Source organism: Somniosus microcephalus, chromosome 5, assembly GCF_052327205.1.
Source record: "Somniosus microcephalus isolate GS21.2 chromosome 5, FLI_Smic_1.0, whole genome shotgun sequence".
Classification (NCBI taxonomy): Eukaryota; Metazoa; Chordata; class Chondrichthyes; order Squaliformes; family Somniosidae; genus Somniosus; species Somniosus microcephalus.
This window is the reverse complement of record NC_140991.1, coordinates 215,791,600-215,810,478: the sequence shown is the minus strand read 5'-3', so window position 1 is coordinate 215,810,478 and position 18,879 is coordinate 215,791,600. Positions and strand designations below refer to the sequence as shown.

At 43.2% G+C, this 18,879-nt stretch overlaps 1 protein-coding gene across 1 annotated transcript in view; it reads left to right on the top strand.

The window, feature by feature from the left end:
* LOC147117571 (dual 3',5'-cyclic-AMP and -GMP phosphodiesterase 11A-like) overlaps positions 1-18,879 on the top strand; it is a 653,699-nt gene that overhangs the window by 82,771 nt on the left and 552,049 nt on the right. The window contains exon 6 of the mRNA XM_085989379.1: positions 13,427-13,547. Coding sequence (XP_085845505.1) covers positions 13,427-13,547 — 121 coding nt within the window. The remainder of the gene's footprint in view (positions 1-13,426; positions 13,548-18,879) is intronic.

Sequence of the window (18,879 nt, the reverse complement as noted above, 5' to 3'; positions counted from 1 at the left end):
TCATGTCAATGGGTCACACTGTGCAGTCGGACTGTTTATAATCATGTCAGTGGGTCACACTGTGCAGTCGGACTGTTTATAATCATGTCAATGGGTCACACTGTGCAGTCGGACTGTTTATAATCATGTCAATGGGTCACAATGTGCAGTCGGACTATTTATAATCATGCCAATAGGTCACACTGTGCAGTCAGACTGTTTTTAATCACGTCAATGTGTCGCACTGTGCAGTTGGGCTGTTTATAATCATGTCATTAGGTCACACTGTGCGGTCGGACTATTTATAATCATGTCAATGGGTCACACTGTGCAGTCGGCCTGTTTATAATCATGTCAATAGGTCACACTGTGCAGTCAGACTGTTTATAATCATGCCAATAGGTCACACTGTGCAGTCAGACTGTTTATAATCATGCCAATAGGTCACACTGTGCAGTCGGACTGTTTATAATCATGTCAATGGGTCACACAGTGCAGTCGGACTGTTTATAATCATGTCATTGGGTCACACTGTGCAGTCGGACTGTTTATAATCATGCCAATAGGTCACACTGTGCAGTCGGACTGTTTATAATCATGTCAATGGGTCACACAGTGCAGTCGGACTATTTATAATCATGTCAATGGGTCACACTGTGCAGTCGGACTGTTTATAATCATGTCAGTGGGTCACACTGTGCAGTCGGACTATTTATAATCATGTCAGTGGGTCACACTGTGCGGTCGGACTATTTATAATCATGTCAATGGCTCACACTGTGCAGTCGGACTATTTATAATCATGTCAATACGTCACTCTCTGCAGTCAGACTGTTTGTAATCATGTCAATGGGTCACACTGTGCAGTCGGACTGTTTATAATCATGTCAATGGGTCACAATGTGCAGTCGGACTGTTTACAATCATGTCAATAGGTCACACTGTGCAGTCGGACTGTTTATAATCATGTCAATGGGTCACACTGTGCAGTTGGACTATTTATAATCATGTCAATAGGTCACACTGTGCAGTCGGACTGTTTATAATCATGTCAATGGGTCACACTGTGCAGTCGGACTGTTTATAATCATGTCAATGGGTCACACTGTGCAGTCGGACTGTTTATAATCATGTCAATAGGTCACACAGTGCAGTCGGACTGTTTATAATCATGTCAATGTGTCACACTCTGCAGTCAGACTGTTTATAATCATGCCAATAGGTCACACTGTGCAGTTGGACTGTTTATAATCATGTCAATGGGTCACACTGTGCAGTCTGACTGTTTATAATCATGTCAATGTGTCACACTGTGCAGTCGGACTGTTTATAATCATGTCAATGGCTCCCACTGTGCAGTCGGACTGTTTATAATCATGTCAATGGGTCACACTGTGCAGCCGGACTGTTTATAATCATGTCAATGGGTCACACTGTGCAGTCGGACTGTTTATAATCATGTCAATGGGTCACACTGTGCAGTCAGACTGTTTATAATCATGTCAATAGGTCACACTGTGCAGTCGGACTGTTTATAATCATGTCAATGGGTCACACTGTGCAGTCGGACTATTTATAATCATGTCAATGGGTCACACTGTGCAGTCGGACTGTTTATAATCATGTCAATGTGTCACACTGTGCAGTTGGGCTGTTTATAATCATGTCAATGTGTCACACTGTGCAGTTGGGCTGTTTATAATCATGTCAATAGGTCACACTGTGCGGTCGGACTGTTTATAATCATGTCAATAGGTCACACTGTACAGTCGGACTATTTATAATCATGTCAATGGGTCACACTGTGCAGTCGGCCTGTTTATAACCATGCCAATAGGTCACACTGTGCAGTCGGACTGTTTATAATCATGTCAATGGGTCACACTGTGCAGTCGGACTGTTTATAATCATGTCAATAGGTCACACTGTGCAGTCGGACTGTTTATAATCATGTCAATGGGTCACACTGTGCAGTCGGCCTGTTTATAATCATGTCAATAGGTCACACTGTGCAGTCGGACTGTTTATAATCATGTCAGTGGGTCACACTGTGCAGTCGGCCTGTTTATAATCATGTCAATAGGTCACACTGTGCAGTCGGACTGTTTATAATCATGTCAATGGGTCACACTGTGCAGTCGGACTGTTTATAATCATGTCAATGGGTCTCACTGTGCAGTCGGACTGTTTATAATCATGTCAGTGGGTCACACTGTGCAGTCGGACTGTTTATAATCATGTCAATGGGTCACACAGTGCAGTCGGACTATTTATAATCATGTCAGTGGGTCACACTGTGCAGTCGGACTGTTTATAATCATGTCAATGGGTCTCACTGTGCAGTCGGACTGTTTATAATCATGTCAGTGGGTCACACTGTGCAGTCGGACTGTTTATAATCATGTCAATAGGTCACACTGTGCAGTCGGACTGTTTATAATCATGTCAATGGGTCACACTATGCAGTCGGACTAATTACAATCATGTTAATACGTCACTCTCTGCAGTCGGACTGTTTATAATCATGTCAATGGGTCACACTGTGCAGTGAGACTGCTTATAATCATGTCAATGGGTCACACTGTGCAGTTGGACTATTTATAATCATGTCAATAGGTCACACTGTGCAGTCGGACTGTTTATAATCATGTCAATGGGTCACACTGTGCAGTCGGACTGTTTATAATCATGTCAATGGGTCACACTGTGCAGTCGGACTGTTTATAATCATGTCAATAGGTCACACAGTGCAGTCGGACTGTTTATAATCATGTCAATGGGTCACACTGTGCAGTCAGACTGTTTATAATCATGTCAATGTGACACACTCTGCAGTCAGACTGTTTATAATCATGCCAATAGGTCACACTGTGCAGTCGGACTGTTTATAATCATGTCAATGGGTCACACTGTGCAGTCGGACTGTTTATAATCATGTCAGTGGGTCACACTGTGCAGTCGGACTGTTTATAATCATGTCAATAGGTCACACAGTGCAGTCGGACTGTTTATAATCATGTCAATGGGTCACAATGTGCAGTCAGACTGTTTATAATCACGTCAATGGATCACACTGCAGTTGGGCTGTTTATAATCATGTCATTAGGTCACACTGTGCGGTCGGACTGTTTATAATCATGTCAATAGGTCACACTGTACAGTCGGACTATTTATAATCATGTCAATGGGTCACACTGTGCAGTCGGACTGTTTATAATCATGTCAATGGGTCACACTGTGCAGTCGGCCTGTTTATAATCATGCCAATAGGTCACACTGTGCAGTCAGACTGTTTATAATCATGCCAATAGGTCACACTGTACAGTCGGACTGTTTATAATCATGTCAGTGGGTCACACAATGCAGTCGGACTGTTTATAATCATGCCAATAGGTCACACTGTGCAGTCAGACTGTTTATAATCATGTCAATAGGTCACACTGTACAGTCGGACTGTTTATAATCATGTCAGTGGGTCACACAGTGCAGTCGGACTGTTTATAATCATGTCAATGGGTCACACTGTGCAGTCCGACTGTTTCAAATCATGCCAATAGGTCACACTGTGCAGTCGGACTGCTTATAATCATGTCAATGGGTCACACAGTGCAGTCGGACTATTTATAATCATGTCAGTGGGTCACACTGTGCAGTCGGACTATTTATAATCATGTCAATGGCTCACACTGTGCAGTCGGACTATTTATAATCATGTCAATACGTCACTCTCTGCAGTCAGACTGTTTGTAATCATGCTAATGGGTCACACTGTGCAGTCGGACTGTTTACAATTATGTCACTAAGTCACACTGTGCAGTCGGACTGTTTATAATCATGTCAATGGGTCACACTGTGCAGTCGGACTGTTTATAATCATGTCAATGGGTCACACTGTGCAGTCGGACTGTTTATAATCATGTCAATAGGTCACACTGTCCAGTCAGATTGTTTATAATCATGTCAATAGGACACACTGTGTAGTTGGGCTGTTTATAATCATGTCAATAGGTCACACTGTGCGGTCGGACTGTTTATAATCATGTCAATAGGTCACACTGTACAGTCGGACTATTTATAATCATGTCAATAGGTGATACTGTGCAGTCGGACTATTTATAATCATGTCAATGGGTCACACTGTGCAGTCGGACTGTTTATAATCATGTCAATGGGTCACACTGTGCAGTCGGACTATTTATAATCATGTCAATGGGTCACACTGTGCAGTCGGACTGTTTGTAATCATGTCAATGGCTCCCACTGTGCAGTCGGCCTGTTTATAATCATGTCAATAAGTCACACTGTGCAGTCAGACTGTTTATAATCATGCCAATAGGTCACACTGTGCAGTCGGACTGTTTTAATCATGTCAATGGGTCACACAATGCAGTCGGACTGTTTATAATCATGTCAATGGGTCACACTGTGCAGTCGGACTGTTTATAATCATGCCAATAGGTCACACTGTGCAGTCGGACTGTTTATAATCATGTCAATAGGTCACACTGTGCAGTCAGACTGCTTTAATCATGTCAATGGGTCACACTGTGCAGTCAGACTTTTTATAATCATGCCAATAGGTCACACTGTGCAATCGGACTGTTTTAATCATGTCAATGGGTCACACTGTGCAGTCGGACTGTTTATAATCATGTCAATGGGTCACACTGTGCAGTCGGACTGTTTATAATCATGTCAATGGGTCACACTGTGCAGTCGGACTGTTTATAATCATGTCAGTGGGTCACATTGTGCAGTCGGACTGTTTATAATCATGTCAATAGGTCACACTGTGCAGTCGGACTGTTTATAATCATGTCAGTGGGTCACATTGTGCAGTCGGACTGTTTATAATCATGTCAGTGGGTCACACTGTGCGGTCGGACTATTTATAATCATGTCAAAGGGTCACACTGTGCAGTCGGACTGTTTATAATCATGTCAATACGTCACTCTCTGCAGTCGGACTGTTTATAATCATGTCAATGGGTCACACTGTGCAGTCGGACTGTTTATAATCATGTCAATGGGTCACACTGTGCAGTTGGACTATTTATAATCATGTCAAGAGGTCACACTGTGCAGTCGGACTGTTTATAATCATGTCAATGGGTCACACTGTGCAGTTGGACTATTTATAATCATGTCAAGAGGTCACACTGTGCAGTCGGACTGTTTATAATCATGTCAATGGGTCACAATGTGCAGTCGGACTGTTTACAATCATGTCAATAGGTCACACTGTGCAGTCGGACTGTTTATAATCATGTCAATGGGTCACACTGTGCAGTCGGACTGTTTACAATTATGTCAATAGGTCACACTGTGCAGTCGGACTGTTTATAATCATGTCAATGTGTCACACTGTGCAGTTGGACTATTTATAATCATGTCAAGAGGTCACACTGTGCAGTCGGACTGTTTATAATCATGTCAATGGGTCACACTGTGCAGTCGGACTGTTTATAATCATGTCAACAGGTCACACTGTGCGGTCGGACTATTTATAATCATGTCAATGGGTCACACTGTGCAGTCAGACTGTTTATAATCATGTCAATGGGTCACACTGTGCAGTCGGACTGTTTATAATCATGTCAATGGGTCACACTCTGCGGTCGGACTGTTTATAATCATGTCAATGGGTCACACTGTGCAGTCGGACTGTTTATAATCATGTCAATGGGTCACACTGTGCAGTCGGACTGTTTATAATCATGTCAATGGGTCACACTGTGCAGTCGGACTGTTTATAATCATGTCAATGGGTCACACTCTACGGTCGGACTATTTATAATCATGTCAATGGGTCACACTGTGCAGTCGGACTGTTTATAATCATGTCAATGGGTCACACTGTGCAGTCGGACTGTTTATAATCATGTCAATGTGTCACACTGTGCAGTCGGACTGTTTATAATCATGTCAATGGGTCACACTGTGCAGTCGGACTGTTTATAATCATGTCAATGGGTCATACTGTGCAGTCGGACTGTTTATAATCATGTCAATGGGTCACACTGTGCAGTCGGACTGTTTATAATCATGTCAATGGGTCACACTCTGCGGTCGGACTGTTTATAATCATGTCAATGGGTCACACTGTGCAGTCGGACTGTTTATAATTATGTCAATGGGTCACACTCTGCGGTCGGACTGTTTATAATCATGTCAATGGGTCACACTGTGCAGTCGGACTGTTTATAATCATGTCAATGGGTCACACTGTGCAGTCGGACTGTTTATAATCATGTCAATGGGTCACACTGTGCAGTCGGACTGTTTATAATCATGTCAATGGGTCACACTCTGCGGTCGGACTATTTATAATCATGTCAATGGGTCACACTGTGCAGTCGGACTGTTTATAATCATGTCAATGTGTAACACTCTGCGGTCGGACTGTTTATAATCATGTCAATGGGTCACACTGTGCAGTCGGACTGTTTATAATCATGTCAATGTGTCACACTGTGCAGTCGGACTGTTTATAATCATGTCAATGGGTCACACTGTGCAGTCGGACTGTTTATAATCATGTCAATGGGTCACACTGTGCAGTCGGACTGTTTATAATCATGTCAATGTGTCACACTGTGCAGTCGGACTATTTATAACCATGCCAATAGGTCACACTGTGCAGTCGGACTGTTTATAATCATGCCAATAGGTCACACTGTGCAGTCGGACTATTTATAATCATGTCAGTGGGTCACACTGTGCAGTCGGACTGTTTATAATCATGTCAATGGGTCTCACTGTGCAGTTGGACTGTTTATAATCATGTCAATGGGTCACACTGTGCAGTTGGACTGTTTATAATCATGCCAATAGGTCACACTGTGCAGTCGGACTATTTATAATCATGTCAGTGGGTCACACTGTGCAGTCGGACTGTTTATAATCATGTCAATGGGTCTCACTGTGCAGTCGGACTGTTTATAATCATGTCAATGGGTCACACTGTGCAGTTGGACTGTTTATAATCATGTCAATGGGTCACACTGTGCAGTTGGACTGTTTATAATCATGCCAATAGGTCACACTGTGCAGTCGGACTGTTTACAATCATGTCAATGGGTCACACTGTGCAGTCGGACTAATTATAATCATGTCAATGGGTCACACTGTGCAGTCGGGCTGTTTATAATCATGTCAATGGGTCTCACTGTGCAGTCGGACTGTTTATAATCATGTCAATGGGTCACACTGTGCAGTTGGACTGTTTATAATCATGTCAATGGGTCACACTGTGCAGTCGGACTAATTATAATCATGTCAATGGGTCACACTGTGCAGTCGGACTGTTTATAATCATGTCAATGGGTCACACTGTGCAGTCGGACTGTTTATAATCATGTCAATGGGTCACACTGTGCAGTCGGACTGTTTATAATCATGTCAATAGGTCACACTGTGCAGTCGGACTGTTTATAATCATGTCCATAGGTCACACTGTGTAGTCGGACTGTTTATAATCATGTCCATGGGTCACACTGTGCAGTCGGACTGTTTATAATCATGTCCATGGGTCACACTGTGCAGTCGGACTGTTTATAATCATGTCCATGGGTCACACTGTGCAGTCGGACTGTTTATAATCATGTCCATGGGTCACACTGTGCAGTCGGACTGTTTATAATCATGTCCATGGGTCACACTGTGCAGTCGGACTGTTTATAATCATGTCCATAGGTCACACTGTGCAATCGGACTGTTTATAATCATGTCCATGGGTCACACTGTGCAGTCGGACTGTTTATAATCATGTCCATAGGTCACACTGTGCAGTCGGACTGTTTATAATCATGTGAATAGGTCACACTGTGCAGTCGGACTGTTTATAATCATGTCCATAGGTCACACTGTGCAGTCGGACTGTTTATAATCATGTGAATAGGTCACACTGTGCAGTCGGACTGTTTATAATCATGTCCATAGGTCACACTGTGCAGTCGGACTGTTTACAATCATGTGAATAGGTCACACTGTGCAGTCGGACTGTTTATAATCATGTCAATAGGTCACACTGTGCAGTCGGACTGTTTATAATCATGTCAATAGGTCACACTGTGCAGTCGGACTGTTTATAATCATGTCAATAGGTCACACTGTGCAGTCGGACTGTTTATAATCATGTCAATAGGTCACACTGTGCAGTCGGACTGTTTATAATCATGTCAATAGGTCACACTGTGCAGTCGGACTGTTTATAATCATGTCCATGGGTCACACTGTGCAGTCGGACTGTTTATAATCATGTCCATAGGTCACACTGTGTAGTCGGACTGTTTATAATCATGTCAATGGGTCACACAGTGCAGTCGGACTGTTTATAATCATGTCCATGGGTCACACTGTGCAGTCGGACTGTTTATAATCATGTCCATAGGTCACACTGTGCAGTCGGACTGTTTATAATCATGTCCATAGGTCACACTGTGCAGTCAGACTGTTTATAATCATGTCCATAGGTCACACTGTGCAGTCAGACTGTTTATAATCATGTCCATAGGTCACACTGTGCAGTCGGACTGTTTATAATCATGTCCATAGGTCACACTGTGCAGTCAGACTGTTTATAATCATGTCAATAGGTCACACTGTGCGGTCGGACTATTTATAATCATGTCAATAGGTCACACTGTGCAGTCGGACTGTTTACAATCATGTCAATAGGTCACACTGTGCAGTCGGACTGTTTATAATCATGTCAATAGGTCACACTGTGCAGTCGGACTGTTTATAATCATGTCAATAGGTCACACTGTGCAGTCGGACTATTTATAATCATGTCAATGGGTCACACTGTGCAGTCGGACTATTTATAATCATGTCAATGGGTCACACTGTGCAGTCTGACTGTTTATAATCATGTCAATAGGTCACACTGTGCAGTCGGACTGTTTATAATCATGTCAATAGGTCACACTGTGCAGTCGGACTGTTTATAATCATGTCAATGGGTCACACTGTGCAGTCGGACTATTTATAATCATGTCAATGGGTCACACTGAGCAGTCGGACTGTTTATAATCATGTCAATGGGTCACACTGCAGTCGGACTGTTTATAATCATGTCAATGGGTCACACTGTGCAGTCGGACTGTTTATAATCATGTCAATGGGTCACACTGTGCAGTCGGACTATTTATAATCATGTCAATGGGTCACACTGTGCAGTCGGACTATTTATAATCATGTCAATGGGTCACACTGTGCAGTCGGACTGTTTACAATCATGTCAATAGGTCACACTGTGCAGTCGGACTGTTTATAATCATGTCAGTGGGTCACACTGTGTAGTCGGACTGTTTATAATCATGTCAATAGGTCACACTGTGCAGTCGGACTGTTTATAATCATGTCAATAGGTCACACTGTGCAGTCGGACTGTTTATAATCATGTCAATAGGTCACAAAGTGCAGTCGGACTGTTTGTAATCATGTCAATGGCTCCCACTGTACAGTCGGCCTGTTTATAATCATGTCAATAGGTCACACTGTACAGTCAGACTGTTTATAATCATGCCAATAGGTCACACTGTACAGTCGGACTGTTTATAATCATGTCAATGGGTCACACAGTGCAGTCGGACTGTTTATAATCATGTCAATGGGTCACACTGTGCAGTCGGACTGTTTATAATCATGCCAATAGGTCACACTGTGCAGTCGGACTGTTTATAATCATGTCAGTGGGTCACATTGTGCAGTCGGACTGTTTATAATCATGTCAGTGGGTCACACTGTGCGGTCGGACTATTTATAATCATGTCAAAGGGTCACACTGTGCAGTCGGACTATTTATAATCATGTCAATACGTCACTCTCTGCAGTCGGACTGTTTATAATCATGTCAATGGGTCACACTGTGCAGTCGGAGTGTTTATAATCATGTCAATGGGTCACACTGTGCAGTCGGACTGTTTATAATCATGTCAATGGGTCACAATGTGCAGTCGGACTGTTTACAATCATGTCAATAGGTCACACTGTGCAGTCGGACTGTTTATAATCATGTCAATGGGTCACACTGTGCAGTTGGACTATTTATAATCATGTCAAGAGGTCACACTGTGCAGTCGGACTGTTTATAATCATGTGAACAGGTCACACTGTGCGGTCGGACTATTTATAATCATGTCAATGGGTCACACTGTGAAGTCAGACTGTTTATAATCATGTCAATGGGTCACACTGTGCAGTCGGACTGTTTATAATCATGTCAATGGGTCACACTGTGCAGTCGGACTGTTTATAATCATGTCAATAGGTCACACGGTGCAGTCGGACTGTTTATAATCATGTCAATGGGTCACACTGTGCAGTCAGACTGTTTATAATCATGTCAATGTGTCACACTCTGCGGTCAGACTGTTTATAATCATGCCAATAGGTCACACTGTGCAGTGGGACTGTTTATAATCATGTCAATGGGTCACACTGTGCAGTCGGACTGTTTATAACCATGTCAATGTGTCACACTGTGCAGTCGGACTGTTTATAATCATGTCAATGGGTCACACTGTGCAGTCGGACTGTTTATAATCATGTCAATGGGTCACACTGTGCAGTCGGACGGTTTATAATCATGTCAGTAGGTCACACAGTGCAGTCGGACTGTTTATAATCATGTCAATGGGTCACACTGTGCAGTCAGGCTGTTTATAATCATGTCAATGTGTCACACTGTGCAGTTGGGCTGTTTATAATCATGTCAATAGGTCACACTGTGCGGTCGGACTGTTTATAATCATGTCAATAGGTCACACTGTACAGTCGGACTGTTTATAATCATGTCAGTGGGTCACACTGTGCAGTCGGACTGTTTATAATCATGTCAATAGGTCACACTGTACAGTCGGACTATTTATAATCATGTCAATAGGTCACACTGTGCAGTCGGACTGTTTATAATCATGTCAATGGGTCACACTGTGCAGTCGGACTATTTATAATCATGTCAATGTGTCACACTGTGCAGTCGGACTGTTTATAATCATGTCAATGGGTCACACTGTGCAGTTGGCCTGTTTATAATCATGTCAATAGGTCACACTGTGCAGTCGGACTGTTTATAATCATGCCAATAGGTCACACTGTGCAGTCGGACTGTTTATAATCATGTCAATGGGTCACACAGTGCAGTCGGACTATTTATAATCATGTCAATGGGTCACACTGTGCAGTCGGACTGTTTATAATCATGTCAGTGGGTCACACTGTGCAGTCGGACTATTTATAATCATGTCAGTGGGTCACACTGTGCAGTTGGGCTGTTTATAATCATGTCAGTGGGTCACACTGTGTGGTCGGACTATTTATAATCATGTCAAAGAGTCACACTATGCAGTCGGACTAATTATAATCATGTCAATACGTCACTCTCTGCAGTCGGACGGTTTATAATCATGTCAATGGGTCACACTGTGCAGTCAGACTGCTTATAATCATGTCAATGGGTCACACTGTGCAGTTGGACTATTTATAATCATGTCAATAGGTCACAATGTGCAGTCGGACTGTTTATAATCATGTCAATGGGTCACACTGTGCAGTCGGACTGTTTATAATCATGTCAATGGGTCACACTGTGCAGTCGGACTGTTTATAATCATGTCAATAGGTCACACTGTGCAGTCGGACTGTTTATAATCATGGCAATGGGTCACACTGTGCAGTCGGACTGTTTATAATCATGTCAATAGGTCACACTGTGCAGTCGGACTGTTTATAATCATGTCAATGGGTCACACTGTGCAGTCAGACTGTTTATAATCATGTCAATGGGTCACACGATGCAGTCAGACTGCTTATAGTCATGTCAATGGGTCACAATGTGCAGTCAGACTGCTTATAATCATGTCAATGGGTCACACTGTTCCGTCGGAATGTTTATAATCATGTCAATGGGTCACACTGTGCAGTTGGACTGTTTATATTATAAATGCTTTTGTGTCATTGCTAAAGAAATTCAAAAATTACTAAATTAATTGAAAAATAACCTGGCATTTCTTGCATTTAGTATCAAACTCGGAGGAGGGAACGATTTCCTCCGAGCACTATTTGTAGCAAAATTGTAAACACGTTTAGAAAGAACAGCCCTGAGTTTCTGTAACTTCAGCAGAAGGTGGGCGGACCCTCCAGAGAAAAGGTTAACAACGGCTGAAAGTGGATGGAAGTGTTCCAGGGGTTCCGTCGCTTTCCGGCTGAGGTTATGGCAAGTGGTCAATACAATCCTGCAGAAATTCAGGTCAACATGTTTATCATTGAGTTACAAATAACATTCAGGGTTGTTTGTGGCCCTATTTCACACCATTGAACAGAACCAAATTAAGCTGCTGTAGTTTGTAGTGACATTGGACATGATCTTCAGATCAAACGTTCAAATTAACTGTGGCAGCAATTTATGCAGTTCCAAGAAAAATTTATGTTTAAATCTCAAATGTGTCAGAATGACTTGCAGTGTCTCCTTATGTTAGATTGTAGACGGCTTGTAACTGTTCTGTAACAGCTCATCACGGCAGTGTATAATCAGAACTGCATGGCAGTGTGGTATTAGCAACCACATTAGTAGCTTACAGACCCAGTGGCAAAACTAGCTTCTAGCTTACGTCCTTTACCATTCCCGCCCAACAAAGGCAAAAAATCAATAAATAAATCCGTAAATCCTTCTTCAAAATAATGGCAATTCCTTAAATTGAGGATAAAATTAGCAGCCAAGCTCCTCAAGTAACGAAGAATTAAAGGATGCACGAAGCTTTCAACTAAATGAACCAGGTTTTAGAAATAGTTTTTTGGTCAGATACACAGCGGGTCAGCCAGCATCTGTGGAGAGAAAAGCCAGGTTGACATTTCAGGCAGGGCCTTCTTCCAAACCTCGTTCTGTTCTTTTCCTCCACGGATGCTGATTGACCTGCTCTGTATTTCCAGGACTTTCTGTTTTTGTTTCAGATTTCCAGCTGCTGTGTTTTTTTGTTTTTTATTAGCATAATTCTAATGTTTGTGTTAAGGCCCGAAAGTTGAAATAGGAAGATTTTCCACTTCAGTACCACATTTAATGGCTCCTGGAGGTGCAGTTTCCAGGTATGTGCTCCCGGCATGTGCCACGAAGTCTGAAGTGGAAAATCTCCCTTAACATTTGTGTTCAAATAACTAACTGTGGTTACAAAGTAAATAAAAAGGGCTCTGAATGAATTTCAAGGTGTGCATGCCAAGTTTTTTCACTAAACTGAAGAACTGCATTTTCTATAGATCACCGATGGTAGTATTATATTCTGTCAATTACAGATTTTCTAAGCCACTGAAATCTTTATTGCCTAATTAGGATGTGCAGGCTTTAAAGTTGTAGATGATTTCAAGACCTATAAGGATTACCAGTGAGAGGCTTTTTAATCTAGGTGAAATTCTAATTTTGATATTGATTAATCTTTGTCAAAGCCAGCATGGAGAAATTATCCTGCTCTGATTGGTTGATAAACAACAGTATCGCAGAGCTGGTTGCATCAACAGGTCTTCCAGTGAATATCAGTGATGTCTATCAGGACCCTCGCTTTGACACTGAGGTAAGAACATTAAGAAGCAGGTTAAACAGATGTTTGTTCAAACAATTGCAAATAATCACATACTCAGAGACCAAGCACAACCTCTGATTTCCATTGCTTTCCATCCCATGAATTTTCTTCCCTTATTTCACAACCCACTGCCTACAGAGCTGACTTCTCCTAGAAGAAAATTTCAGTTGGACTATCACACACACACATACAGACACACACACAGACACAGACACAGACATACACAGACACACATAGATATACACAGACACATATACAGACATACACAGACACAGACACATGCACAGACACAGACACACAGGCACACACACAGACATACATACAGATATACACAGGCACATATACAGACATACACAGATACACATACAGACATACACAGACACACGCAGACACAGACATACACACACAGACACACACACACACAGAAACCCACAGACACACAGACATACAGACACACACAGACACACGTAGACACACACACACACAGTCACATACACAGACACATACACAGACACACACACAAAAAGACACACACATACACAGACACACACACACAGACAGAGACACACACACACGTAGACACACACACACACACACACACACACAGACACAACCACACACATGCAGACACATACACACACACACGCACAGGCACAGACACACACAGACACACATACACACACACAGACACACATAGAAACACACAGACACAGTCACACACACATACACTGACACACACACAGACACACACACAGACACACACACTGACACATGTAGACACACACTCACAGCCACACACACAGACACAGCCACACACATAGACACACACACACTCAGGCACACACACAGACACACACATTCACAGACACGCACACACAGACAGAAACACAGACAGAGACACAGGCACAGACACACACAGACAGACACACACAGATAAACACACACAGACACACACAGACATACACAGACACAGGCACACACAGACACAGACATACACACAGACATACACAGATACACATACAGACACAGACACACACACAGACATACACAGATACAGATACACACAGACACAGACATACACACACACACAGAGACAGAAACCCACAGACACACACACAGACATACAGACACACACAGACACACACACACACAAAGACACCCACATACACAGACACACACAGACACACCCACATACACAGACACACACAGACACACACAGCCACATACAAACACACACAGCCACATACACACACACACAGACGCGCACAGACACACATACACACACAGACACATACTGAGACACACACACACACACAGGCACAGACACACATACACACACACACAGACATACATAGAAACACACAGACACAGTCACACACACATACACAGACACACACACAGACACACAGGTACACATACAACGACACACACACACACAGGCACAGACACACACAGACACACATACACACACACAGACACCCATAGAAAGACACAGTCACACACACATACACAGACACACACACAGACACACATAGAAACACACAGACGCTGACACACACACACTCACGGAAACACACACAGACGCACACACACAGACAGGGGTATTCAATATTCAGGAAAGATAGGCAAAAAGGAAAAGGAGATGGGGTAGCATTGCTGGTTAAAGAGGGGATTAATACAATTGTAAGGAAAGATATTAGCTATGATAATGTGGAATCTGTGTGGGTAGAACTGAGAAATACCAAAGGACAGAAAACATTAGTGGGAGTGGTGTATAGACCCCCAAACAGTAATGCAGAGGTTGGGGATGGCATTAAAAGGGAAATTAGAGATGCGTGCAATAAGGGCACAGCAGTCATCATGGGTGACTTTAATCTACATATAGATTGGGCTAACCAAATTAGTAACAATACTGTGGAGGAGGAATTCCTGGAGTGTATATGGGATGGTTTCCTGGACCAAAATGTCGAGGAACCAACTAGGGATCAGGCCATTTTAGACTGGGTATTATGCAATGAGAAAGGATTAATTAACAACCTTACTGTGCGAGGTCCCTTGGGTCGGAGCGATCATAATATGATAGAATTCTTCATTAAGATGGAGAGTGAAGTAGTTGACTCAGCGACTAAGGTCCTGAATTTAAATAAAGGGAACTATGATGGTGTGAGACGCAAGTTGGGTAGGATTGATTGGGTAATGTCACTCAAAGGGTTGACGGTGGATAAGCAATGGCAAACATTCAAAGATTGCATGGATGAACTACAGAATTTGTTTATCCCAGTTTGGCATAAAAATAAATCAAAAAAGGTGACTCAACCATGGCTAACAAGGGAAATTAGGGATAGCATAAGATCCAAAGAGAGGACATATAAATTGGCCAAAAAAAGCAGCAAACCTGAGGATTGGGAGAAGTTTAGGATTCAGCAAAGGAGGACAAAGGGATTAATTAAGAGGGGGAAAATAGATTATGAAAGTAAGCTTGCAGGGAACATAAAAACTGACAGTAAAAGCTTTTATAGACACGTGAAGAGAAAAAGATTGGTGAAGTCAAGCGTAGGTCCCCTACAGTCAGAATCAGGGGAATTTATAATGGAGGACAAAGAAATGGCAGACCAATTAAATACATATTTTGGTTCGGTCTTCACAAAGGAGGACACAAATAACCTCCCAGAGATGTCGGGGAACATAAGGATTAATGAGAGGGAGGAACTGAAAGAAATCAGTATTTGTTGGGGAAGTTGACGGGATTGAAGGCCGATAAATCCCCAGGGCCTGATAATCTACATCCTAGGGAACTTAAGGAAGTGGCCCTGGAGATAGCAGATGCATTGCTGGTCATCTTCCAGAACTTTATAGACTCTGGAACAGTACCCATGGATTGGAGGGTAGCTAATGTTACCCCACTATTCAAAAAAGGTGGTAGAGAAAAAGCGGGGAATTATAGACTGGAAAGCCTGACATCGGTAGTGGGGAAAATGCTAGAGTCCATTATAAAAGATGTAATAGCAGAGCACTTGGAAAGCAGTGACAGGATCGGACAAAGTCAACATGGATTTACAAAAGGTAAATCGTGCTTGACTAATCTACTGGAATTTTTTGAGGATGTAACTGGTAAAATAGATAAGGGAGAACCAGTGGATGTGGTGTATTTGGACTTTCAGAAGGCTTTCAATAAGGTCCCGCATAAGAGATTAGCTTGCAAAATTAAGGCACATGGGATTGGTGGCAAGGTATTGACTTGGATAGGGAACTGATTGGCAGATAGAAAGCAAAGAGTTGGAATAAATGGGTCGTTTTCCCAGTGACAGGCAGTGACTAGTGGGGTACCGCAAGGATCGGTCCTAGGACCCCAGCTGTTCACAATATATATTAATGATCTGGATGAGGGAATTGGATGTAGTATCTCCAAATTTGCAGACGACACAAAGCTGGGTGGGAGGGTATGCTGTGAGGAGGATGTCGTAAAACTCCAGTGCGATTTGGACAGTTTGGGTGATTGGGCAGAAACATGGCAAATGCACTATAATGTGGATAAATGTGAGGTTATCCACTTTGGTGGCAAAAACATGAAGGCAGATTATTATCTGAATGGCAATAGATTGGGAGAAGGGGAAGTGCAAAGAGACCTGGGTGTTCTTGTGCACCAGTCGCTGAAGGTAAGCATGCAGGTGCAGTAGGCGGTTAAGAAGGCAAATGGTATGTTGGCCTTTGTAGCATGAGGGTTCGAGTACAGGAACAAGGATGTCTTGCTATAGTTGTACAGGGCCTTGGTGAGACCGCACCTTGAGTATTGTGTGCAGTTTTGGTCGCCTTACCTGAGGAAGGACGTTCTTGCCATGGAAGGAGTGCAGCAAAGATTCACCAGGCTGATACCTGGGATGGCAGGAATGACGTATGAGGAGAGATTGTGTCGATTGGGCTTATACTCACTGGAGTTTAGAAGATTGAGAGGGGATCTCATCGAAACCTATAAAACTCTGTCGGGCCTGGACAGAGTAGATGCAGGAAGGATGTTCCCGATGGCCGGGGAGTCCAGAACTAGGGGTGATAGTCTAAGGATAAGGGGTAAGCCATTTAGGACTGAGATGAGGAGGAATTTCTTCACCCAGAGAGTGGTGAACCTGTGGAATTCTCTGCCACAGAGGGCGGTGGAGGCCAGTTCCTTAAATATATTCTAGAAGGAGTTGGATATATTTCTTAAGGCTAAAGGGATCAAGGGATATGGGGAGAAGGCAGGGACAGGGTACTGAATTTGGATGATCAGCCATGATCTCATTGAATGGCGGAGCAGGCTCGAAGGGCCGAATGGCCTACTCCTGCTCCTATCTTCTATGTTTCTATGACACACACTCACAGCCACACACACAGACACAGACACACACATAGACACACACACACTCAGGCACACACACACACATACACACACACACACAGACAGACACATGCACAGACACACGCACAGACACACGCACAGACACACGCACACACAGACACATGTAGACACACACTCACAGCCACACACACAGACACAGACACACACACACACAGACACGCACACACACAGAGACACAGACACACACAGACACACAGATAAACACACACAAAGACACACACACACACACATAAACAGACACACACACTGACACAGACACACATGTAGACACACACACAGACACAGACACAGATACACACACACAGATACACACACACACAGATACACACACAGATACAGACACACACAGACACACACACACAGATAGATACACACACTGACACAGACACACACGTAGACACACACACACAGGCACACACACACACACAGACAGAGACACAGACACACACACACACACAGACACACACACACACATTAACAGACAAACACACTGACACAGACACCTACAGACACACAGATACACACACACAGACGCACACACAGACGCACAGACACACACAGGCACACACACCCAATCACACTGACAGACAGACACTCACACACACGCACACAAAACAACACACACACACACTGACAGACACTCACACACACACACGAACACACAGACACACACAGATAGACACACAGAGACAGACACACAGAGACAGACACACAGAGACAGACACACAGGCACACACCCACACACACACACACACAGACACACACACAGGCACACAATCACACTGACAGACAGACACTCACACGCACACACACACACAAAACAACACACACACACACACTGACAGACACTCACACACACACACACAGACACACACACAGATACACACAGGCACACAATCACACTGACAGACAGACAGACACACACACACA